We start from the raw sequence: 26,809 nt of genomic DNA, 5'->3' as shown, positions 1-26,809 counted from the left end.
AAGCTAGATTCATGAATCATGGGATTAATGGCTATTGTTTTGATTAAATAACGAATATGTTAAAAGGGGATCTTATGACTAATAAATGATTAAATGATGCTGTAGTATGTGATAACCTTAATTAATATAATTATAATACATCAACTAAAGAGCAATAGTAAACAAGTATAATTCACTTGTTAAATTTGTATATGTTAAGGTAGCTGATAATTATATACTAATTAAACTACAAGAACGAAAGAGTTCTATTACGAGTTTTATAATTACAAGTCATTAAGTATAATCATGAACCATAAGATTAATGACCATTGTTTTAATTCATAAAATGACGAATTTGTTTAAATATACCCTATGACTAATAGAATGAAGTTTTGAATTAAAGGTTAACAAAACTATAACGTTTTGAAATTCATAAAATATGAAAAGGTTATAATAAGACGTTTATATTCAGAAGTCGTGAATTATAGCTTAGACGCTAAGTTGTTAGGTGGAAAGGGCGCCTACGACCTTTTATCAACCACCAAAGACGTTAATATATATAACTCCTAAAATGGACACATGACGGAAATGGATCAGTAAACTCAGAATTCCGAATAAAATATTAATAAATCTTTTATTGATCCGTGAATTGATTATTAGATTAAAAAGGAAGAGAATTTACAACGCCTTTCCCTACGATCAAGGTTGTTAAGCAGGATTCCAGGTAACGTACTGCTAACACCCGCACTCCCCTTCCAACTACGTTTTATGATGCTTTTATATAATGTTTATGCTATGTTTTATATGGTGTGCGGGATATGAAATGTTTTGTGAATGATTTGATGACGTTGTGCAATGACTTTATTATGATTTCTGAAAACTACTCAAAAGAAACGAAACATGATAAATGAAAGTGAAAGATGGTGAATGGCAGTACTATCTTCTCTGGGCCGTAAACGTGTCCTTCTGTTACCTGGCGGCAACGCCACCTTCTGATGGGGACAACGTCCTCGGTGGCACCCGCATATATGGCTTATATGCCACCTTCTGATGGGGGGATGAATATCCTCGATGGCTTTGCCTTCTGTACGATGTCTATGGCATTATATGCCACCTTCTGATGGGGATAGAATATCCTCGGTGGCTTTGCCTTCTGTTATGATGTCTGGCATTATATGCCACCTTTCTGATGGGGGGATAATATCCTCGGTGGCTTTGCCTTCTGTTATTGTCTGGCATTATATGCCACCTTCTGATGGGGGATGCATATCCTCGGTGGCTTTGCCTTCTGTTACGATGTCTGGCATTATATGCCACCTTCTGATGGGGGATGAATATCCTCGGTGGCTTTGCCTTCTGTTATGATCTATGTGTTATATGTCACCTTCTGATGGGGGATGAATATCCTCGGTGGCTATGCCTTCTCTGTACTCGCCAAAGTAACCAAAGAAAGTTTTCTGATAATGAAATGTGATAATGGAGATAATATGAATGAAAATGACTTTTAAATTCCTGATTCGAAGTGTATGTTTACGAAATGATTTTTACTATATTCTCTTCTCCCTGTTTGCAAATAAAATGAATTGAAATGAATTTACGTTGTTAGAGTAGTACGTTACTGAGCCTCGGCTCATGACGTTTTGTTTTTCTGTTTTAGGTATGCATAGAAGATGGGATGACGTAGCAGTGAGGATTAAATTACGTTAATTCATGCGACTATGACGGTTATGTAATCCAAGTTTATGATCACTAGATTTCGTAACATTAGCTATGCTTAAGCTATCTATATATATTTCTAGAATTACTACTACTATTATAGAGGTTTAATTATATGAAAGAATGTTGCCTTGTACTTTCCTGTGTGGAGAGTACGGCAGTGACGCACCGACTAAGCTAAGAAGGTCTTCCGCTGCTAATCCTTGCAATTAATTAACCTAATAGTGATGCTTAAAAGTCGGGGCGTTACAATTGCGCAATTACATGAATTAAACAAGTATAACAAATCAATAGGAATTATTCTATTTCAATCCAATTATTGAAGAACATCAAATCACAATCAAAAAGGTATAAACATGGCTTCCCTCTTTAAACCCTAGAAATAGACTACTCACTCATGATGATATTGAAAAACGATAAACATAATCAAAGTAAAAGAATTCATGAAAATTAAACTAAGTAGGAGAAAGAATACCAAATGATTGAAGAACGATGGAAAAGGAAATCGACGATCTATATAATCTTCCAATGTAAAGTTCAACAAAACTAGAGAGAATAATCTAAGTGTTTAGCCCTAAAAAACGTAGAGAAAATAAGATAGGTTTAACGAAAATACTAAAACCCTATTTATACTAATTACAAAACCGGCTAAAAAAACCCGAAAATTCGCGTCCTGAGAGTCCGTCCGGTCGACCGGGCGAAATCCGCCCGGTCGGGCGACGGTGATCGCAGACTTACGACGAAGGAAAAATTCCGCCCGGTCGGGCCACGCCGCCCGGTCGACCGGGCGAAGGTGTTTCCTCGTCTTTTTCTTCGTGGAATCCAACCAAAACGCTCATTCGGTCTTCCGGATACGCCTTGGACCTTGTGTGACTGCTAGACTTCCGTGTTGCGACTCCGATAAAGGTGCAAAGTACCAAATCCGCATCAAAATCTGCAAAACACGACAAGAACTCCAAACACATCAAATTCACAAGAAAAGAGCTCGAAAGAGCCCAAATCGACTATCAAAACTAAGGGGATTAGAGTAAATAATCTATGAATAATGAACACATCACCACTGTGCCAAGACTAATTGATTCCTTTACACCACTTAATTACTTCGTCTTCCATTCATTCCAACTCTTTAATTTTACCATTCATATTGAATAACTAATCTTTTCATATGATCAAGTTTACGTATTAATTAGGCTAGGAGTGCAGGCATGCAGATGATAATGCTCGTGGTACGGCCATTGTTGGTGATTATAGACGTAAGCCATGATCATTACCAAAAAGCAGAAACAAAGTATCAAATTTTAGGGATGAGAATAAGCAAATCAAAAGTGCTTTTGTATTATTCCAAAGGAAGAGATAATGCCTTCTTAGCCAGCTTAAAGGAACAGTCAGAAACTTCATCTTCAATTTAATTGCTCAAGAAAGAGAACCTTAAACAATGAATAAAATTAGGTTAAGGTAGGTTTTAGTGGCTTCTCTTTATTCTCCACCACTGTCTTATCGAGTGTGTGCGGTATTTGGTAGGTTGTCTTTTGTCTTTAAGGATTATTGGAAGCACTAGTCATCCAGTAATTAACTAATCTACCTATTTTAGCCTAACTATGATTAGACATTGAAATATCTTAGTCAATATAGTAAACCTATGAAAAGAGGTGTCTTTCTCAGTAGCTCCCAACCAAAGTAAGCCCCACTTATAAGTCATACTCCGTCTATTTTTTATCTTTCTTACTTTTCTATACGCATCTCCTAATGTATATTTTTGAATTTAAATATCTATCATTATATATTATTAAAAATTATAATGATTGAATATTAATAATATACTAATGACTATATTTTTTCTTATAAATTGAAAAAAATTAAGAAGGTTTTCTCTAAGTATGAATAGTGTCAAATTCTAAATGAGAACGATAAAAAAGACAAAGGGAGTACATTTTATAAAAGTTTGATAATATCTTAACAATGTTCGATTTATATTTAATACATGTATGATATTATTAAAAGAGAAATAGACTATCAAAAACCATTATTTAGTAAATAGAATTTTTTGGACAAGGCTTTATTTTAATCGGAAACTATTATCTAATTTAAAAGTGATTTAGAAGTGAAACAATTATATATGCATATAATTGTACATGTTAAATGGTTTCAACATAGTCTTAAGAGTTTAAGGGGGGACGATCGTAGTGGTACACAAGGGGGGAAAAAAACTTCAAAAACTATGGCTAATGTATTCATACTAGATAGTGTTGATGCAACAAGAATAAAACTTGGACAACTGATTATATTCATAAAATAATGTAAAATAAAATAAAAATATGAACAAATATCTTTGCACCTTTTCTCGATAAGTTTACTTCGCGTGGTTTTTCCCTCTCAATAACGATCTTTTTGTATAAGTTTCTCATTGCAATCGATCCTACGAAAACTTAAGTAACATGTTTCTATGTACTTCCTTCGATTCGTTTTAAATGCAACTAAATAATATTTTATATCTTACCAAAAAAAAATCCTTTTATTACATTTAAAACGAAATGGAGGAATTATATTACTCCATTATTATTCATAGCTACCTCTTCTAAGATTTTTCATTTTCTGTTACCTGAATAGTTATGGCATTGCCAAACACTAATTGGTGTCTGCTGATTTAGTGGTTAAAAATTGAAAGTGCTGAGTCTACCTTATGTAGGTTAGTTAAAGACTGTAGGCCATTGAAATTGGGTAAAGCATTATAAACATGAGTCAGCTCAAAGTCAAACCTCCAACTAGGAACTCCATTGTAAATAGACGGGAAAATTTATTGACTCAGTGGGTCAAAAATCTATTATAAATAGAAGAAAATGAATAGTGAAATTCAACTCATCATTTTTAATAGTTTTTTAAAAGTTTATATTTTTAATAGGTTAATTACCCATCGGATAAATGTAGTATTATTCTAAATAGACGGATTAGGTGAACTTCGGACTTTAATTGATTTGAAATGCCTATAGTAGAAACACAGTTAGAATAATATCATTACCGACATAAAGATCCAACAATTGTTGCATTATCTAATTATCAGCACCAAATATAACAAATATATAATTGCATTCATCACATGATCACATAAAATATTATCTTTGGATAATAAATCTTTTGAGTGCAAAAAATATTTGTCAATAACTCAATATTAACTAGTTAAACCGCTTGCAATTATGCATGCAATACTACTTTTTAGTCTTTAATATTCTTTCATGATTTTTTTTTTTTTTAATATTACACATTATACATCTATCTAGATGTTGCATCATATACGATTACGAAAAGGTTAGAAAAAGTAGAAAGTAAAGAAATGCAATAATGTGAAATGAGTATTACTAGTATAAGGTTTTTATGTATACAACTTCAAATGATATCATCATATATAGACATAGTCATGCAAAATTCAAGAAGCAAAGGTAGCTTGCCGCCATGTACGTGTAAAACCGTGGCCGAGAAATGAGAATTGGGACGCCTTACTACTCTCCCGGTACTACAGCTACCGGCCTACCGCCCTACCTGGTCATTATTTATCTAGTATTATTCGTGCTCCAAAATTAATGCAATACTTGTTTTTGGTACGAAAATTTAGGAGAGAATTGAAAATGGAGTATTGTGTTGATATTTATGTTAAAAAATTTTGAGTGTGAGTATCCCGTGTGAGGGTATATCTTTTTTTACCATTTCTAGAATTATTGCATTTATTTAAAAAAAAACAAGTGTTACAATAATTTTGAAGCGGAGGAAATATACATTATTATATTATAAACATGTGATTTGCATCTCTATACTCTACTATATAGTAATCAATAATCTAAACATATGATATTGTCATGATGCATGCATCCTCATCGTAAACGAATTACTCTCTTCGTCCTAAAATCTAGTTCATGTTTCTTTTTGCACAGTATTGAAGACATACTTTTGACCTACGATATCTTATATTTCATATTAATAAAAAAATTTAAAAAGTTGATATTATGAATTTACACATTGTGGTGAATCTAACAACACCCCCACATGAATATATTATTTTATGTACATCAGTGAGAGTATTTGGTCAAAAAAATAAAGTTTGACTTCCAAAATAGAAACATGAACTATATTTTGAAACGGCCGAGTGAGTACTTAATTGTTGTTCTACCCATCAAAATTAGAAAAAAGGTTTTTGCTAGTAAGTAATTCTCTTTTTGTTCGTTTGGGAAAAGTGATAAATAATAACGTCTTTTTAATTTAACGCATGATTGTGATTGTGGTCCTTACCTGGGCTAAATTAACATGTTCAGACTACAATCGTCTTTGCTAGTGGAAAATAAATTGCATGTTAAGACGATGTTTAGTTGGAATGAAAAACACTTCTCTTAGTATATTTGGTAAAGGTTGTAAAATATGGTGTGAAATAAAAATCTAAGTGGAGAACATTCAAGGAAAGAATCTCATAATTTCGTTCATATCCATTTTATCAAAGGACCAACTCAACTAAAAGCTTAAGCTGATGGTTTAGGCCCTAGGAATAGATTTATACTCTATCACGCCCCCTCGCGCAAGAGCCCTTTGGGCTTGAAGTGTGGATGCAGCATAAGTCTCCCTCATACCTGGCGCTAAATATTCCACTGCGAAAGGAGGGGTGGATGAGATTCGAACCCATGACCTTATTGTCACGCTGGCTCTTGATACCATATCAAAGGACCAACTCAACCAAAAGCTCAAGCTGATGGTTTAGACCCTAGGAATAGATTTATACTCTATCACATTTACTTCCTCTTTCTCCATCTTTTTTATCTTCTTTCTAAACTTCCCTTCCCATCACTAACCAAATAATAGAAAGCTAATTAACAAGTATGTATTCTTTTGGCAAAAATTATTAAAAAAAACAGTTTAATTTAATATAAAAGTAGACCTAGTGACTAAATAAATTAAACTATCAGTCACCAAAAAAAATTAAACTAGTCATTATTGGGCTAATTTTCTTTTAATATTACGTTTACCATTGCCTAATTTTAATTTAAAAGTAGGCGGTCTCTTACAAGACAAACTCCTTGAGCAAATGTTTTTCCTTGAGCAAATGTTTTTCATAGAAAATCTCATTTTCTATACAATCAAACGCGCAAACAGAACCTAATTAAAGATTTCGTTCAGTATCACTATCAACGTTCAGTTTTCTGATTGGATTATGATTTTACATATACACTCATCTTTATCTAAATGATATTAATTGCATAAATAGTAAAAATATAGTATACAATGATAAAAAAAATAAAAATTCGAAGTATCACTATCATCTAAAGAGTGTATTCATCATACATCTGGGTGCACCATGTGCATGGTACACACACGACTATTTTTTGCTCATTTGAAGCTCTACCTATTTTTTAATTATGCTCAGTTGGAAGTTTCAAATAAGCAATGAGTAAAAAAAATAACCTTGAATGTACCATGCTCATGATACACCCGAGTGTATGATAAAAATTTCCATCATCTCAATGCAGCACTATAATTTTTTAAATGAAGTCCAAATACTAATAGAAGGGAACACATGAAACGAGTAGAATTGAATTAGGTACATAAAAAGTTGCATTCATATCTTTTTCTCCTTGGCATAACAATCTTGACAATCTAATTTCCCTATTTAAATCCACTAACTTCATAGACTTCATGCCCCAACAACAGGAAAGTGGTCTCCCATCCCTTTTAGTATCATTTCATAATTTCAATTTTAAATTAAAAAGGCAATTAGATGGCATTCTTTTGCATTATTGGTATTATAAATTAATCATCGTGCTATCTTTATCTAGCTAGAAATACCACTTCCAAGTAAAGTTTATGTCTTTTGCATCATACTAACAATAAGCCACCATTATTTCTTGTACTTCCCTTGAAGAAAACAAAGAGAATTAATAGAAACTAAGTGAGAGAAAGAGATATAGAGATAGTTTCACATGAACATGGCTTCATTGCCACTCACAAAACTCGTTCTTCTTTTTATCATTATTTCTGCTTCACTTATATCAACTTCATATGCAGGTAACATTGTTTCAATTTCTTTGCTTTTAATTTGGCCCGAAATTTTTATATGTACGTAGCTAGCCTAGCTCAATGCCCTAGGCTGAAATGAAGCACGGAAATAACTAGGACCTGTCGTTTCTAAGTTTCAAAAGATATTTTCGTTCTCAAAAATCATAACCCTGACCATTTTCGTGTTAATGGAACCAGGAAAAATAACTGGGACCTATCGTTTCTAAGTTTCCAAAATATATTTATATTCTCAGAAGTCATAACCCTAACCATTTTCGTGTTAATGGAACCCGGAAATAATTAGCACGTAAGTTTTCTAGTTTGATCAAACCCGTCGTTTTAGTGTTATATACGTAGCTTATGATCAACTCTTTCCATAAGAAAAATAAGTAAAACTTGCATGCACCCGATTTCCAAGTTTATCTGATTATAACAACTTTACATGCTTTTTTTTTCTTGGTAGGTCGGTTCTTGACTAAAAGCTTAGCTGATGAGGAATTTGTTGGAACTTATGAGGTAATTGATCATCATTAAAAAAGAAATTATCTTCAAAAATCACCATTCTTTTCTTCTATATGTTGAATGATGCATGTCTAATTTGAAGGAATTTGGATTAATGATATAGAACAAGAGTGTAGTGTTGTAATAGCACACTTATTGTCACCTGTGAGCTGTCAAGTTTTGAAATTGTATCTTTTAAAAAGTATAAGATGTAGTTTTTTATAAGAAATTACATTAACTAGTGCTATGTTTGGGTGTGTAAGCTGAAATATAGCTGAAACTGATAAGGTAGTTGAAAGGAGCTGAACTGATAAGGTAGCTGAAAATTTCAGCACCTTAAATTGAGATGCTATTATATTCAATAGCAACTCAATTTCAGTTAATTGAATTTGAGCTTAAATTTATTTAAACTCTTATTTCAAACATGACTATTTATTTTAGGTGACTTAAACTTTTAGTACCTACTCATTTATGGTGACTTAAATGTGTTCGCAAACATAACCTAGCTAGGTGATGAGAGTTCTTAAATGGTATCTCTAATATATAAAAATATCAACATTTTCATCTTTTTCTCATAGCATTTTACATCTGCAGTATCCACCGTATTACCAATATAGTTTTTCTTCAAATTCTTTTATGTGTTGTTTCAAGTTTTAAAATCTCAATCAAGATTATCATTAACAGCAATACGTAAAAAGTTTGAATGTAAGTATACATATTATTATTTTCGGAGGCAGCTCAATTATTGCATACAATGCAAGTGTTTTAGGCAACAACTTTTCAAGTAGCTTATTGTTATTGTTTGATCAATTCAAAATTATACTATAGGTAAAAAGTGGTGTTTGGTAGATTAGAATTTTATGGTAACTTTTAGTAGTTGATGTACTCTCTCCGTTCCAAAATATAGTTCACATTTCTATTTTGGGAGTCAAAATTTAAAATTTTTGACCAAATATTCTCATTAATGTATACAAGAAAACATATTCATGTGGGGTCTTGTTGGATTCATCTCAACGTGTACATTCATAATATCAATTTTTTTATATTTTTTACTAATACGAAGTAGAAAATATAATAGGTCAAAGATACGTCTTGGAGACTGTGCAAAAAGAAATGGAAACTATATTTTGAGACGGAGTATAATATTCTGGAATTAAAAGGCCGGATTCACTTTGGTATATTTGTAGCTATTGAAGGTACAACGTAGTTTAATATTTAACTTTGAATCAATCTAGTAGCTCTAGTTTTATCTACCATTAATTATCATAAAGTTATTACTGTGAGTCTGTGACATAACTTTTAGCAACTAATATTTACCGTCTACCACTATGTATTACTTCATTTGTCTTAAAATATAGTTCATGTTTCTTTTTGCACAGTCTCTAATACATACCTTTGACCTATTATATCTTCTATTTCGTATTAGTACAAAATATAAAAAATTGGTATTATGAATGTACACGTTGAGACAAATCTAACAAGACCCCACATAAATATGTTTTCTTATATATATTAATGAGAATATTTGATTAAAGATTTTAAAATTTGACTCCCAAAATAGAAACAGTTCTGTATTTTGAAACGGAAGAAGTAACATATATTAAAACGACTAACAATTATCCCAAGAATTACTGTTGCTAGATAGGCCCAAGAGAAACACAACAAAATATAATTTTATTTTTTTTTGACAGGAACACAACAAAATATTACCTTAGCTTAGCTAGGCCATAAAAATCAGCGCGTATATTACAAACTTTTACTATTTAAAATTCTCAATTAATGTCACTTTTGTAAATTGAGTTTTGGTTTTTTTTGGTAATTTTGGTCTGTTCTCCCAACTTATTTTTAATTCAGTTCAATTCAGTTAAATTCGATTCAATATAGTTCGATTGTTTTATGCAGAAGAGATCATGCCTTATGTTGGCCAATATATTTTCCTGAATTTCATGATCATGCAGGCTTCAGCAGTAGAAGGAGATAATAAGGAAGAGAATATCGTTCATGAAAGGATGCTAAGGTGGATGAACACCCATGATTATGGAAGATATGATCCAGCGCCATCTTTTAGAAGGCCTCGTCACAAACTCATTCCCAATTAATAACCAACTACCAAACGTGCCGTAAGTGTAAGATAAGCAACATGCTAATCAGTAATCTCAGTGGCTAAGCAGGATGTTTTGCTTTAACTTTATAAAGTTGAAGAAAGTTAGCCAGCTAGAGTAACGATATATATATATTTATGTTCGTGTGTGTTCTCTACCTACATATATATATCTATGTATAGTATATACTATGTTGTCTTTCGAATGTATGATAAGTACTTATACTCTCTCCCATGTAGTGTATTTTATATGTCATGCATATACACAGTGAATTTCATTTTAAGCAAGTTAAATCCTCTCTATTTTTAGTAAATCTTCTTATTAGATAGGTCGGTCTAAAATGCTCATGACCCATAAAAACCAAAGTTTATAATAAAAGGTAATTACTATTATCCCTAGCTAGAAAATTATAACATGATTAATCATATGATGTAACTATCTTTATATACTTCTTCTTTTACTTTATTCTTTTCTTTCATACATTTTGACTTTATTTTGTGGTTAAAGTTTTTTTAAAAATAAAAAATATCGTGAAATTGTCATTAATATAAGACTCAAAATATTTTCGTATGGTATTTTGTTTGATTTGTCATTTTTTGTCTAAATGTGTACGTACTATCAATTTTGATAATATCTTCTATTCATATGGAATTGATAGTCAAATATATGCATTGAAAATGACTCATAAAATAAAATTACGAATTATCAATATACATTTATACTTGACATGCATTCTCCTTATTTTGCTTGGTTTCAGTCTTGCAGATTATGAGTAACATATATGTCACGTAATGTTGAACACCATATGCTTCCTATGAGTTCTGTATATACTACATTACTATCCTTTTGTCGCTTCCTATGAGTTCCTATGATAAAAAAAGCTAAGATTCAATTTTGCTTTTGAATATATAACTACCCCTTATTGTAGATGATTTCTATGAATTTATGATACTAATACATTACTACCCTTTTCGCCTTCCGTCACCTAATTTAAGTCGTGTCACCAGTCCTCATACCTTGCGTGGACTATGACTGGAATATAATTTTAAATAAATCATGTATCATATCAACTTATCAAGTGCTTGCTCGTAATAAATTGTGAGACGCTCAAAGTCATATTCTAAAAAAAAGAACACGTTATTGCATAAGTTTCTTCAATCTCACAAATCACAAGTACTTATGTACATTTATCTCATACTTGTATGAGCTGTATATGACTAGCCTTCTTTGTTGTAAGTTTAATGGGCCTCTAGGGTGTGGCCCTCTGCGTGGACGACCAAATGATTTCTTCTTATCTAAAAAATACAGATAAACAGAAATATAGAAGTACTGGATGAGACCGAGGCCCCAGAATTACAAAATAATCGAAACACGTAAATGTACTACTTTTTCAATAGAGTAGCTGATTTAAGAGCCCATGTTGTTCTCCAGTTCCTCTCAAAGAAAAAAGAAAAAGGGCCAAGTTGGCCTAGTCTGTGACAAGAGATAGGGAGAGCAGAACATAAACCCAAATAACTGCTTGTATTACAATTAGGATGAATTATCTATGCAAATTATATGTGTTCACAAGAGTCTAGAGCTGTTCAAAAGGGACAAGGGCCGAGCCCAAAATAAAGTTAGCTACGTTGGGTTGGGCCTGATCCAACTATTTAATGGGTCGGGTCAATCCCTGTTAAACCTAGAAGATAGAGAAAAGAGACAGCTAGATCAGTATATTGAACCTGTGCATCAATAACTAAAGCTCATCGATAATAGAAGTATATAACTTTGTTGGGAAGTTCGCTTGGATGTTATGTTAATCCATACATATATTACAATTTACAACGTCTCTAAGTCTTTAATATATATTTTTTTTAAGTTGGTAAGGTAAATAATAACCTTACTGAATTGTCACCTCACACAGATATAATCAATCAGGTTTGTAGATTGTAAGGAAACAATATTTTCCCTTAAGTTAATATTACAGAGGAAAAGGCTATATATAGAACCTAGTAAGTACATAAGTGGGCTCTAATGTTTACACCGAAATACATATAATAAGTGAGCCCAATACTACTAATTACAACACAATGAATTAATCCCAATACTCCCCCTCAAGTTGGAGTATGTAAATCACATATGCCCAACTTGCGAAGGAGAAATTCAAATTGTTGACGACCCAAGGCCTTAGTGAAAATAAAGTCTGCTAATTGACTATTCGTAGGAACGTAAGAAGGACTAATTGTGCCATCCTTAATAGCATCGCGCAGAAAATGGCAATCAACCTCAATATGCTTCGTGCGCTCATGAAAAACAGGGTTTTGAACAAGATACAATGCTGACTGACTATCACAATACAAAGACATAGCTTTGGGATGATCAACCCTAAGACTAGCAAGAAGACCCTTTAACCATTTTAACTCACAAGTCAAGGCCGCCATAGAGCTTTATTCTGCCTCCGCTGATGAGCGAGAGACCGTAATTTGCTTTTTCGATTTCCAAGAGACAGGGGACCTCCCTAGAAAGACCAACCAACCAGAAGCAGAGCGACGAGTGAGAGGGCAACTTGCCCAATCAGAGTCACACCAACCTAAAACTGTCAAATCACAATCGGCACATAACAGAATATATATAATCATCAATTATCAAAATTTTAGTTTGCTCTTTTTTTTCCAAGAACATAAAACTATAATTATTATCCATACATCAAAATTTGAGTCTTGTATGAACTAAAAACTAATTTACACCATATAAGAAGAGTCATAACGTCTAATTTGGTAGTTGGTTATAAATGATGGTAATGAGAATGAATTTGTATGTAAATTTGTTTAAAAAAATCATTGTTCATTTCTAGAGCTGGCAACTGGGTCATACGAACCGGGTCATAAGGGTCAACTTAGAGTTCGGTTCGGGTTCGGGTACGGGTTTGTATCAGATCCATGCGATTCGGGTCGAGTTGGATCGGGTTCCAATCTCACAAATAAATAAAACACATATAAGACTAATGTGAGTAAATTAGATAATTAGTGGACAATGGCTAAATCATATATAGTAATTCATGACGATATTTTCCTTAAATTTGTTAAAAAAAAGAAACTAATATGCCAACTTTTCAAGTCGGTGTCGGGTTGTGGTCATCTAATCGGGTCGATTTCGGGTAGAATGGATTCGGGGTCGGGTTATTTCGAGTTTCAATTCTATTTCGGGTCGTTATTTTCAGGTGGAAACATGGTTCATTGTCATGTATTTCGGGTCGGGTAATGGCTACGAGTCTATTTTGCTAGCTATATTCATTTTCATGGCAATGCTAATTTATCCTAAAGTGTCTATTTTTCTTTTTGAATTTTCATTCCCATCAAATACCACCTTGTTAGGTGGTAATGAGTAGTAATGAATATTAGATTGAGATTGTTTTCCCATGGAGAAAAAAACACAAACTTGAGGGTTGAAATTGCCTCCCCATAGAAATTTTAAGAGTACTTCCCTTGTACCTATACTTAAAATTAATTCCGATTACCACAATTTATTAATGACTATCAAACGGACCGTAAAAGTAATACCATATCACTTTGACTAATCATTTAAGCAACTAAAATTCAGTTAAAGAAAAGAAAACTCCATCATCATGTCCTCTCCAACACTTCAGCTCATTCTGGAATTGGACTCTTCGAGCTTTATAAAATCATTTTATTAGTACTTCTATTTAATAGAAATGTACTATGTGTAGCCTATTGTTAGACGGTCGTTAATCTGAAATAGATTGGTGTGTGACAAAATCTAAACACATGAAATATAAAATGGATAACCTACGTGTGACCACTTGATACGCCACCAGTAGATAAATGACCTAAAAGGTCCATGTGTATAATGTTACTATATTGCCCTCCAAATGTATGTCGACCTTTGAAGCCAGCAGAAGAGGTTTAAGGGTAATATAGTCATTGAATAATATTTTAAGCACCACTTGTCAATTTCCTTTGACTTTAGACGAGATAAATCAAGTTATCAGGTAATAATACAAAAATTGAAGTTGAAATGTTGAACAATAGTATCAACCAAAGTGTATATAATATTAATACTGGTATTTTTTTGGTTGCATTGTCAATTTGTCATTTAGCTTTTATTTTGCGTGCACAATTTGTCCTTTTTATTTGTATTTGCGCCATATAAGAGGTAGACCTTAATCCACGTAGAAACTAAGAAATTTGGTATACTAGTAATGCAATGGCTTTAATAGAAATGTTGTGAAAGTGAACCATATAAAAAAAAATTGATGTTACATGAGAATTTGAAAATGAAATTGAGGAATATTTGTCCTTATAAATTAGTACCTTTTCTTCCTCTTGTCAACTTATAGTTACTATTAACTAGGTATTAGGTTCGAGTTATGTCTCATGTAAGAAAAATTTTCATTTGTTAATATTATACTTTAAAATAATAACACCAAATACCACTTGGTCTAATGGTTAAGACTTTAGTTTATAAACTTGAGGTTACGAAATCAAAACATATACTATGTAATTTCTAATTTTTTGTAGTGTACATGGATTACATGAAGTAAAACTTCTCTTAATAAAAATGCCACATGAGTGGGCCACTAAGAAATGACAAAACAGAGAGACTATGAGATGTTCTTAATTTTAATTTGTCAACTAAGAATATTAAACACAAGGACTTTTAAAAATTAAGATCCTAATATATCGCGAAATAAGTATATATCTGTCTACTGTAATCAGATCCTTCATTTGTCATTAAAGTTGACAGAATGTGTCTCAACAATTAAAGCATTGCATCTAATCACATCGAATTGTAATATTCCCTTTTCTAATAAAATTCTCAACATACTAACTATCTTACTTTAAGTATAATCATTTTATTTATGTTTTTAGGTGATGAGATGCGCAAGAGTCAGCATCATATATTAGTATATGTGCCAAATATGTGGAATGAAGATTAGTTACTATAATAATCAACAAAAAAGAAGGATAAATTGATCAAACAACACATATTACTTTCTCGAAAGGTGAAGAAAAGCATGGAATGCGTTCCATGCACTTCGCGTACCATACAAGAAAGGAGTTGAGTTCGACATTTGCTTCGGCAGTTTAGATTCTACACCATTAAGCATATTTTTTAGGAAGCTAATCGAGTAGCAGATCTTCTATATATAAAAAAAAGTCATAATAGCTCTATTGCTTCGTTGACGTAGATATTTCTACAAAATATTTATTAAATAAATTAATTCTTCTTGATTCATTTAGAGTCTCTCTTAAGAAAAAGGTGTCCCAACTTTCTTTATGAAAAAAAAAAATATAAGTTTGCCTTTCACTAGTCTTCCAAAAATTCCATAGACACCCTCCTCAACAACTCAAGAACTTTTTCTTTAGGTTAGAAGTGAAAACAAATTATATATCCTAATCACCTAATGCGATATATATACTTACTAGGGAGTAGGGATGGCACTGAGGCGGGTCAAGTAGAAGACCCGCCCCATCCCGTCCAAGTGGGGAGGGGATGGGTTTAGGTTTGGCGGGGATGGGAATTGAAATCCTACCCGTAATGGGTGGTGGAGCGGGTATGGATTTATGCTATCCCTGCCCCACCTCACCCCCGCCCGCCCCGCCCCGTCCCCACCTGCCCCACATATATATGATTAAAATTCTATATATATACTTATATTATTAATAATTTTATTTTGCTAAATATATATATGTGGGTATGACGTAGGTACGAAGTGGGTGCAGATACCCATGCGGGTGGTGGGGGTGGCGATGAAGTGGGTACAATGCGAGTGCGGGTACCCATGCAGGTAGTGGGGCGGTGACAGGTCTAAAATTTTCCCCTGCAATGGGTGGTGGGGCGGAGATGGGAATTGTAATTTTATGCGGGTACGGTGCGTGTGGAGGTACCATCATCCGCACCTGCCCCGCCCGATTACCATCCCTAAATTACTTACCCGTTTGAAATAAATAAAACACTCTCTCAAAAAGTTCTCATAATAAAAGAGAGAAGCGTTTTATTTCAGAACGAAGGAAGTATATAATAATGCAACATAAATGTCAATATAACTGGGATGATTTTGTGGCTTCTATGTACAGACTAATGTGGAACATTTAGCAAGATGATGATATGAACAAATGAGGAGAGAATGCAGAATAAGAGCAATGAGAAACACAATATTATTGATGTGGAAAACCTCTCATAACTAGCAGAGGAAAAACTACCAAAAGCTTACTAATCTTTGAACCTTGAGTGTTTGGTCATAGGATTTAGGTGTTGAGATTTATGTAGAATCTTAGTAGATAGCAAGTAAATAATATGAACAAATCTAATTAGGAGCAGCAATTAAAGCAATAACAAACGCAAATTTAACATGAAAACCTCTCCCTAAAAAAGTACGTAGAAGAGGAAAATCACAAACCGTTTCACATAATCCTTCAATGAATATTAACAAAACCCCCAAATTTACAAATCCCGTGAATTACAATATCTCTTAAGATCTCTAAATGTAAACCTAACTGTCTTTGTAATCTATCCCCGTATTTGATGACCATACACAACAATGATAGTCCCAAACCCCTTTTTTATATAAAGGATGAAATCTTATCCCTAGTAGAATTAGCATATAACTGATCCAATAATCTTAGAAAACTAATTATTCATCTTCCTAATACAATTATCAATTAAACAATCAATTGGGAAATTAATAATTTCTAAAGAATCCTAACATAACAAAGCCTAGGGAAAATTAAGATGAAAAGAGAAAAGAAATTGAAAAATCCCGGGTGCTAAAGTTCTACCTGGATTCGAGTCTCAGCGTGGCTAGTGATAGGAGCTATATATCATTTACTTACTTTATGGGCGAAGACACAGCTCCCTGAGAGATATCGTGTACGTACCATCAGCTCATGTCGATGATAATTTATCTTCAAACAATATTTTCGAAATCCACAACGGGTCTCCAAGACTTACTAACGATGTTGGACTATTAAGCTCGCATAACTTACAATAAGGCTCCGTTTGGTAGGGCGTAAATCATTTTCAGTGTAAAATGATTTTCATGGAAAACAATTTACAATGGAAAACACAATTCCAAAATTAGTTTTCCGTTGATTGGTTCGATGTAAGAAAAATGATGAAATGGAAGGAAAATGAAAGGGAAAGTAAGGAGGTAGTGAGAGAGTATACAAGAGAGATAAAGAAAATAGTTTTCCCTTCATTTTGAAAGGAAAATGGTTTTCCATAATTGGGAGAGTAATTTTACCCCAAGGGAACGAAAATGGTTTTACACTATTTTGCCAACCAAACAATGTAAAACTGAAAATAGAGGAAAACAGTTTTCCAGGAAAACGTTTTACGCCCTACCAAACGGAGCCTAAGACCATGGTTTTTCCTACTATTGATAACTCGTGATATTTAATTTGCCTTGATAGGCTTCCCTCAACTAAATATTATGGTAATATATGATATGTATGTATATAGTGCTTGCATATCATATGGCTAAAATTGCATGTGTTTTGGTCTCTCACCTAAATCAAAAGGATGGCCCATAATTTGAACTGGAATAATGGAATTAAGACGAGTAGTTGAGTAGTCTGTCTTATAAGAGACCGTCTACTTTTAAATTAAAATTAGACAATGGTAAGCCCAATAATAATAATAAAAAAAACCAATAATGACTAGGTTAATTTCTTTCGGTGACTAGTTTAATCCATTTAATGACTAAGTCTACTTTTATATTAAAATTAAATATCTTTTAATAATTTTTGGTAGTTGAGTACAATATAAACTTTTCGGACACAAATTACTCAAACTGCAAATATGCTATTTTATGACAATTTAACAAATATGTTTATTACTCGCTATGTAACAAATTACTAGTAACAATTGAATATTTTACCTCTTACAAATAATATCAAATATTATTAGTAATACGTTACAAAAAAAGTAATATTTTATGTATGATCCACTCAGCTATCCAGTTTAATCTATCTCTCTAAGGTAAATGACAAATGAAACATGTAAATCCTTTCATAAAGTCCAGTCAACTCATAGCTAAAAGTTGAACTTTACGCAGTATGCTTTTAAGTTTTAACCAAACATTATTTGTTGAATTCGGACTAGGCAAAATGCAAAATGCAAATGCAAATGCAGTGTATAGAAAATAAAAGGATTCCACCGTCAAATTAGTAGTCTTAAGTAAATTATTATTTTTTGACAAGCTTAAGTAAATTGTAAGACTTAAAGTATCCAATTATTATTCTCCGTAACTTTTATCTAATTACAAACATAATAATTTGACGGTCTCTTTCAAAACCAACTAAAATTTTACACATCATAATCAACTAATATTAAACATAATACACAAATGATATACACGTCCTTAAAAGACCGGAACTATCAACTATGCTATAATTATAATTTTTTCCCAAATTTTTTCTAATTAATTACCAAAATAAGACCCCCATAAAAAACACATTGCCAAAATAAGAAACCAAAGACTTTACAAAAGCAAATTTCCAACTCCGCCAAACTCGACTCACCCACAAAAGGGTCCATATTCTTAACGCCGTTACTTACTGTACCAACTTCCATCCGGTCCTACTAGTGGGAGTATGTTTTTATTTTATTTTATTTTTACTTCCTCCGTTTAGAAATAGATTGTCTTGGGTGATTTATATACTTCCTCCGTTTTTTTTAGATGTTACACTTTTTATTTTAGGAAGTTTTAAATTAGATGTTACACTTTTATTTTGGGTAATAACTTATCTCTATCTCTCTCCTATCACATGTTCACATGGGACCCTTTTGTTTTTCATTCTCTCTATCTCTCTCCTCTCCAAAAATTTACCTAGGAGTCCGTGATTTGAAAAGTGTAACATCTAATAAAAAACGGAGGAAGTATAAGAAAACATAGTCATACAGGGTCTTGTTAGATTTGTCTCTATGTAAATTTTTTTTAAATAAACTTTTTATGATTTTTACTTATTGATAATTAAAGATATTAATAGTTGAAATCATACATCGACATGTGTGAAAGTTAGAAATGGTGCAACTATTTCTAAACGGATGAAGTATATGATAAGAAAAAAGGATTTTAAGAGACCCTCTTCGGTCATCGAGAGGGGAACTCCTACAAAGTCATATACAAGAATGAAATGAAGAGCTCAATTAGTACAAAGAGTAATACTAAAACTATTGTGAACTAAATCTCCTACATTAGCTATTCAATCTGCAGTTTTATTAGCTTTCCTATAAACATGATTGATATGATAGGTCTGCAATTGTTGAGTAGAGCGTGTAAGGGTCTGTTCTCCCTAACTTATTTTCAGTTCAGTTCAATTTAGTTCAGCTCAATTCAGTTCAATTTAGTTGAGCTCAATTCAATTCAATTCAGTTCAGTTCAGCTATGGACAAAATTTTTACTCTCACATATCACTAATCATTTCAGATCAATTCAATTCAATTCAGTTAAGTTAAGTTGAGTTCAATTCAATTTAATTCATTTCAGTTGTTTTATGCCGAAGATAACATGCCATAAATCCTCTATGATTAGTTGTATCTGCCAAGAAACATTCCATAGTTTTTTTAACCGCGTTGATGATAAGAAGATTGTCACCTCCAATGTGAATATTTTGGATGCCAAGATTCAAAACATAATACAATTTTTTTTTTATCATACATACATCCGGTCTATCACGCATGAAAACTATCTTTTTTTTACTCATTGCTTATTTGAAATCGCTCGAATAAACAAAATGTATAAAAATAGAGAGTTACAGATGAATAATAATAATGTTCGAGTTTTTTTTTATTTATTTATTTTTGGTAAAAAGAAGTGGCCAGGACCCGTTCGAGTCTTAATGGGCCAAATACTTGAGAGTAAGGGGAAGGATAAGGGGAATCCCTACCTTTAAAGTGTCTCTAGTAAGACTGAATTCCTAACCTCGAGGTTGGAAGGATGCTCTCCTTACCACCAAACAAAGTACTACTTGGTTATGTTCGAGTATGGTGTATGATGAATGAACTCGTTAGCGATTAGTATAAGCTGCAAGCATCAACTTAACGCCGTTACTTTGCAACCGTCAAAAACGACCTCTCACTTATAGACCAAAGACGAAAACTAGAATCAGAATCTCTCTCTTCTTCTTCCTTTCTCACTTTCTCTCTCTTCTGTGGCGCGTTCTCAGTTGCAGTTTCAGGTCATTTTTCTCTCTGTCTTTTTACCCTTTTTTTTTCTCCTCATTTTTATTCAATTTTTTGATTTTTTCCCCTTTAATTTTATTTATTGTGTGAGGAAATTATTATTATTTGAAGATTGTTAGATGTGATTAGCGAGATTTTTGGTAACTAAATCTTGCGATAATTTAGTTGTTATTGTTTTTTTATTTGGATGTTCAATAATCTGAATCGTAAACTGTTGAATGTTTTTTTTGACTGTTCATTTTCTCTGTTTAATCGCCATTTAATTCGGATCTTTTCTGACCTCTGTATTTTCCGGAATTTTTTAAATGACTTTTTTTCTTATTATTATGAGGGTTTTAGTAAATAATTAATCAATTAATTCTGTAATTTTTATTACACTATATATAATTAGACCTTCACTCTAGTTTCTTCACTCTTCATTTTATCTACTAGCTGCTTCTCTCACTTATTGAGGTTTTCTACTTGTTTTTTTTTTATATATTTTTATATTTTTTAATTATTATTTTTTGATTTATATGAAATTTGGGACTGTTGTATTGAGCTTAGAGTTTGTGCTGAATTATTTTTTGAGCTTTAATTGTGATTGATTTTTTATTATTATGGTGGTGTTTAAATGAGAGCAAACATTTTCATGTGAGATTTTGAGCAATATTGATCATGTAGTGAAAATCATATCATGGGTAGTTTTGATAACAGTAATATTGTAGTTTTTAGTGCTGAGATTTGGGTATTGTTCTTATTTCGACCGACTGGTTTTTGGGTTCCTGTTATGGAATGTCACTGTTCTAATCGGAACTTCTTGTGTTCACGACTTTATGTTATAGTATTCGATCTCTTGTTGATTCAATTTTTATTTTGGGTGAAGATTTGTGTGTGTATATGTGTGTGTGCGCGCGTACACCATTTTTTAAAGTCTCGTAGTAGTTTGATTTAACGAAAGTTCGGTTTTTCCGTGCTGAAATGACGTGGGTAATGGGATTGGTAGGCACTAGTCAATGGCAGAGGTAATCACAGTGTTTTGGATCAATCGCATTGCAACAATTGATTGTTTGGGTATGGTGAGATTCGGTAGATTGAGAACTTTTCTAGTTGTATGAGTACATTTTTTTTCGATATGCAATATGCTTCACATGGTTGTCTTAGTTTGTTTATCGTATATGTTTCCTTTTCAGTCTTTTGGAGGATGTGATTGATTCTACTGGCGCTAAACTTTGTGGTTAAGGGGTAAACGACTTTGGATGCTAGTAGCTTAAGATTTGATCTGGTGTATGAGCAAATATGGGAGCTGCTTGTTGTGTTGCAGCCAGGGACAGACACATACAGCATGGTTCTAGTGGCGAATTTCTGCACAGAAATTTTAGGCACTCTCCAACATGGAGTTTTAGATGGGATAGCCGAGTTGGAGTAGCTGCTGAAGATTCTTCCGTAGGTTGGTTGTCTGATGTGGCCAACAGGAATGACGCAATAGATGTGAAGTCTGCAACTGATGTATCAGCACAGGTGTCAGATGGAGGTAGTTCATTGGAGAGTTATCGAATGGGTTCATGCCGCAAGTCTCCAGTTAACCAGGAAACGACCAAGAGCCTAAAAACATCTGCCTCAGGTAAATCCTTCGTCGTTTCCTTTTTCTTGCTTTGTTAAATAATCTCTTTGATTTTTGATGTTCATCTAGATTGCGTTTGAGATTGGTGTATCATGATTTGTCATTTTCCTCTTATGCCTTAATGTACATGTGCTAATAGTATAAGATTTATGAATGCGTAGTAAGTATTGTTTCAGTGTCTGATTCTCTTAAATTGGTGCATCCATCAGTTATGCAACCATTTCTTTTTGCTGTAATAAAGACCTTTCAAGGATGTTTTGGGTGTTTGCCAAAGATTTCAGCATGTGTTAAATAAATGACCGACATTTTCCACCCAGGAAAAGGGAAAAAGAGAAGGAAAAAGAAGTAAAGACGAGTTAAAGAAAAGCTCGACAGATAGAAGTTAGAATATGATGTTCAATCCAGATCGCATGTCCTTTTAAGTACATCGGAGCATCATCCATGCATTAACTAATTAGCTAAAGTACTCTAGCTACCTAGTCTACATTAATAATATATATAGTATATCTTTTGTCGATGGCCTTGGTCATTGTACCTTAATTACCAAACAGAATATTAGCTCGTTGCATTTCCTTTCTAAGACAGAAGGCATATGGATTTATCAATCTTTCTATGTATACATCTATATATTTGTCCCTATCAATGTGTCTAGATCTATCTATATATCTAGAGAGAGAGAGAGAGAGAGAGAGGCTATGACTTGACTACTACTGAGGTTTTAATTTTCCAACTTTTGATGTAGATAAAGAACTAAAGGGCCATATTTAGTTATGAATTAGGATGCGTGTAGTTGTTTCATAATTTCAGGTAAAGTCAAACTGGTACTCATAAGTCTTGTTTCACATGAAATGGTTCCGAACCTTCTTATCGCTCACTATGGTCAGCGGAGTTGTGCTTTTGGAACATCTTCAGTAAGCCTATTGTGGGTTGAACTCCATGTTTAACTAGCCGCCGCTGGTCCTGTCTTCGATTTATATCTGCAAAGCCAGTTTTTGTAGTCTATAGAAGGTTGAGGAAGCTATACTTTTGGATGTCATTGTCTAACTTGCGGACATGCCTTGTCTAATTGTTTCTGACGTTGCAGCTACTCTGCTACTGTCTTATGCATAAGAAGCTCTTCTGGCTGCATTGTTAGTGAAGGATTTCTATTAAAAACTGGATGTAGAAGTTAAATAAACATTTCTCTGAAGTGTGAACTCCCTTTCCCACAGAAGAGGCTAGCTGGAAAATGACAGCCTTCAAAATAGTGCATGAAAGAGCTGTGATTCCATCCAAAACTCATTTAGGTTTTATATATGCATTTATGATGGTAGCACATAGGGATAGGAGAGAGAGATAAAGTATGGGGTATAACGCGTGAGAGGATCTTGTTTGCTTTGTTTCCTTATCACTGATTGAATTGACAATTTCACAACTTTTTATTTTATTTTTTTTCCAATTTCTTTTGGGCTATGGGACAATAATTTCTGGTGTTCGTATGTATGAAATTGCATTGATTCCTTAATAGTGTGTTTGGTTAGCATCTGTGGATGGAAAGGGAGGTAAGTGAAAAAGAGGGAAGAAAAAGGGAGGTGTGGGGAAGGAAAGTGTGGTCTTCAATTTTCGTTTTATATCTTCCCATTTCTGGAAGGATCTGATTTATTTAAAAAGAAAGGAAAATGGATCCCTCCAATTCTTTTCTCTTCCCTTTTCCTATGTCATATCCAAACAAGGGAATATAAATCCCTCACTTCCCCTCCATATCTACTTATCTAAAAATAGTATAATTGCTTTCCTAGAGTTGTAGCTCAAATTCCTGAGATCAACCATATAACGTGTGATTTCTCCTTGGTACTGAGGTTCTAGATTGTAGTGAGGATTGATAAGGCAATGAGGCCTGGTATATTGCTGCTGTCGTGTACGAAGGTCCTTATGTCAAAGGCTTTGTCAGGTTTTGATTTTCGTCAATGGAGTCTAGAATTTTTGTTATGATACAGGTAGCTGCCTCTCAGTTTGTCAGGGGTTAGGCTACTTAACCTTCATGAACTCCGCTAGCCCTGGCAATTATATCAGGTTATTCTTGTTGCCTTGTTGCATCAGATCATCAATGACTGCTTTCGCTCTAGCAACCAGCTGAAGGTAGGTAGCTAGTTTGAGACTTCGAGTGCCTCCACTTATGTCTTCAATAATTACGGTACTAAATTTTTTCAATATTTGTGTTACAAGTCAACTTCATAGTCCTTGGTTTATTGTTCACTCATATAGCTGAAACCTTACATCTAATTTGAGCTCATAGTTCTTGGTTTATTGTTCACTCATATAGCTGAAACCTTACATCTAATTTGAGCTGTACTTTAATATCTTCTTTTGGTCACATCTTTTAAGTTCATGATATTCTGTGTTTTAGCCATGTATAGCTTACTGTGTTTGTACTCCAAGAAAATTTATAGGCAGCCTCTTGGTACCTTGATTTTGTCTTTTACTTTTTATCTGTACTGCAATTGTCAACTCCCCTTCTTTCCTTGGGGGAAGAAAAAAGAAAAAGAACATGAGGAGTTTGCTGTGATTTCAACATTTTCATGTTTGTTGTTATGGCAGGTCAATCTGTCGAGAGGACTGCCTGTACAGAGGTATGTATGGGAAGTTTTGTGTTTTCTAGCAATATGCTTTTCTTTCTCACCATGAAATGTTCGCAAAGTTTACAATTTTTTTCTTATCTGATATTTTTAGGTGAAGCAATATACAGCGTCTGCACTAGTTTTAGACCCTGCTTCTGTTAAATTATCACCCTCAACTCATACAACTTCTTCTTTAAGCACGTCACCTCTCTCATCTCAAAGTCATCCACGCCCACCTTCACCTTCACCAACACCATCTCGATGGGCTCAAGCCTCGCCAGCTCACCATCTAGCTCATCAGGCATCCGATAGCCACAGCTCCGGGAGAAACTCACCTAGTATGACTTCTGTTTCTGAAGAGGGGCAGGTTCCATATGGGAATTCTGCTGCAAGCAACCTCTCAACTCGGGGTTCCTATGGTAGGTCCTCTGATGGCTGGTCAGCTCATGCCTTCTCCGAACTTATGTCGGCATCACAGAGAGAGCGGTGGTCATTTGATAGCGACTCCTTTTGCTTTTCTCATGATAAATTGAACAAAACAAGTGGCCACAATTCACGGTCAGTATCTGTGGATTTTCAAACATGCGGGATTTGCTCCAAGCTCCTATCTGAGAAATCAGCTTGGAGCAGCCAAAAAATCATTGCAGGTAACGAGTTATCTGTAGTTGCTGTTTTGATATGTGGGCATGTCTATCACGCGGAGTGCTTGGAGACTATAACGCCCGAAATCAACAAATATGATCCTGCCTGCCCGGTTTGTACCTTGGGGGAGAAGCAAACCCTGAAACTGACTGGAAAAATGCTGAAGGCAGAAAAAGATTTTAAAGCAAGAAATAGCAAGAAGTTGAAGAACCGGGTTGTAGATACCAATGCCTCTTTTGATTTTGATTATTGGAAGAGAAGTGCTGGTGCACATGAAGAGAAGAGCCCCAAGCTTGTGAACAGCTCTAGCTTGAAGATATCCGCCGCAAAGCCATTTCTTAAGCGGCATTTCTCCTTCGGGTCTAAGGGTAACAAATCTACTTCAGAAAGCCCATCTATTAGGAAAAAGGGCTTGTTCTGGGCAAAGTCTAGCAGAGAATGAGTTCCTTAGCTTTGTTTGAAACCGTGAAGGTGAGTGTTCTTTATAACAAGTTAAAGGTTGCTTAAAAGCTATGTTACTCGGACTTTTTAATTTACTTCAAGTACACACATCAAATCCTTGCATATTGACGAGGATTTGGACACTTTAACATTCCATTTTGGGCTAAAAATTATGGAATTTTTTGTACAATAGCCAAATCAAATACTTGGACACATATTTGTGTTCGACATGAGTAACCCGAGTCCGAGCAACATAGTTCAAAAGATCGCTACTTTTATTAGTCCAAATTTCACACTTGATTGAATTTGATCAATGGTAGACCTAATAAACTCTTGAAACTTATTCTTTTAAGTTGAAGAGAACACACTCTGAACTCTGAAGCTTTGATTTTGTGTTAGAGCGCTTAAAATTCTTTAACTGAACACTGATTCAAGCTCTTTTTGCAGGTTTGTGTGAGTTTGTTACTACTTAGGTAACATGATGATAAAAGATTGGTGACACAACACAAAATATGTGACGGAAGCTAAACATGGCTTGTTTAGATCGTAATTAATTTGGTATATCTTCTCTGATATAAAGGGTTGTAAAGAAGAAAAATATAGGATATAAAATATGATAGGAAGTTATAGGTAGTAAATCAAGTGGGCAAGTGATTTATTATGGTTTTGATCTTTATTCATGTTATGTACATTTCAATTCGTTTGAAAGCAAGAATTCAAAGTAATATGTTCTGAAAGAAATACTCTTTAATTACTTTTCTCAAATCGTCTGATGTACTTGTAAAGTACGTACAATCTGAACAAGCAAGGGGTGCATAATACTTCTTTGATATCCAAGAACTCATTAGTAGATCTCAGGTATCAACAAAACAATTCATTTCTATGCTTTCGTAATGTATTGGATGTGTGTTGTAAATATGTACTACTCGTAATTTCATAACTCTGGTGATATAATTTTTATAACAGTAAATTAGGCTGTGATTTTTTATTAAGGTATGTTTGATTCAATTTAT

General features: G+C 33.5%; 2 protein-coding genes across 6 annotated transcripts; both read left to right on the top strand.

Annotated features, from left to right (window-relative positions):
• The first annotated feature begins 7,365 nt into the window (after positions 1-7,365).
• LOC104904316 (hypothetical protein) lies at positions 7,366-10,615 on the top strand. Of its 2 annotated transcripts, XM_048636616.2 has the most exons (4): positions 7,366-7,734; positions 8,189-8,241; positions 9,305-9,422; positions 10,185-10,615. In XM_048636616.2, the coding sequence occupies exons 1-4, from the start codon at positions 7,650-7,652 to the stop codon at positions 10,205-10,207; spliced, it is 279 nt and encodes a 92-aa protein (XP_048492573.1). In that variant the 5' UTR covers positions 7,366-7,649; the 3' UTR covers positions 10,208-10,615. The 2 variants fall into 2 exon arrangements, with proteins under 2 accessions (XP_048492573.1, XP_010690837.1); XM_010692535.3 differs by lacking the exon at positions 9,305-9,422 and having other exon boundaries at positions 7,422-7,734.
• A 9,757-nt stretch (positions 10,616-20,372) lies between these two features.
• Positions 20,373-26,792, top strand: LOC104904315 (hypothetical protein). 4 transcript variants are annotated; one of them, XM_057392028.1, is made up of 6 exons: positions 20,425-20,509; positions 21,499-21,566; positions 21,686-22,116; positions 24,694-24,725; positions 24,826-25,826; positions 26,244-26,792. In XM_057392028.1, exons 3-5 carry the CDS (start codon positions 21,792-21,794, stop codon positions 25,795-25,797), a joined length of 1,329 nt encoding a protein of 442 aa, XP_057248011.1. In that variant the 5' UTR covers positions 20,425-20,509; positions 21,499-21,566; positions 21,686-21,791; the 3' UTR covers positions 25,798-25,826; positions 26,244-26,792. The 4 variants fall into 4 exon arrangements, with proteins under 4 accessions (XP_010690834.1, XP_057248009.1, XP_057248011.1 ...); XM_057392026.1 differs by lacking the exon at positions 21,499-21,566 and having other exon boundaries at positions 20,374-20,509; XM_057392027.1 differs by lacking the exon at positions 20,425-20,509 and having other exon boundaries at positions 21,015-21,571.
• Positions 26,793-26,809: the final 17 nt, after the last annotated feature.

The sequence above is a fragment of the Beta vulgaris genome, chromosome 9, assembly GCF_026745355.1.
Source record: "Beta vulgaris subsp. vulgaris cultivar EL10 chromosome 9, EL10.2, whole genome shotgun sequence".
Taxonomy (NCBI): domain Eukaryota; kingdom Viridiplantae; phylum Streptophyta; class Magnoliopsida; order Caryophyllales; family Amaranthaceae; genus Beta; species Beta vulgaris.
The sequence above is the reverse complement of the archived record's forward strand: the minus strand, read 5'-3'. Positions and strand labels throughout refer to the sequence as shown.

Bases quoted from the DNA above. Each gene is read 5' to 3' on its own strand.
- LOC104904315 (XM_057392026.1), top strand. From the start codon at position 21,792: ATGGGAGCTGCTTGTTGTGTTGCAGCCAGGGACAGACACATACAGCAT. The intron at 22,117-24,693 runs GTAAATCCTTCG...TTGTTATGGCAG, and splicing joins CCTAAAAACATCTGCCTCAG to GTCAATCTGTCGAGAGGACT. The intron at 24,726-24,825 runs GTATGTATGGGA...TGATATTTTTAG, and splicing joins AGAGGACTGCCTGTACAGAG to GTGAAGCAATATACAGCGTC.
- LOC104904316 (XM_048636616.2), top strand. From the start codon at position 7,650: ATGAACATGGCTTCATTGCCACTCACAAAACTCGTTCTTCTTTTTATC. The intron at 7,735-8,188 runs GTAACATTGTTT...TTTTCTTGGTAG, and splicing joins TATATCAACTTCATATGCAG to GTCGGTTCTTGACTAAAAGC. The intron at 8,242-9,304 runs GTAATTGATCAT...AAAATATAATAG, and splicing joins AATTTGTTGGAACTTATGAG to GTCAAAGATACGTCTTGGAG.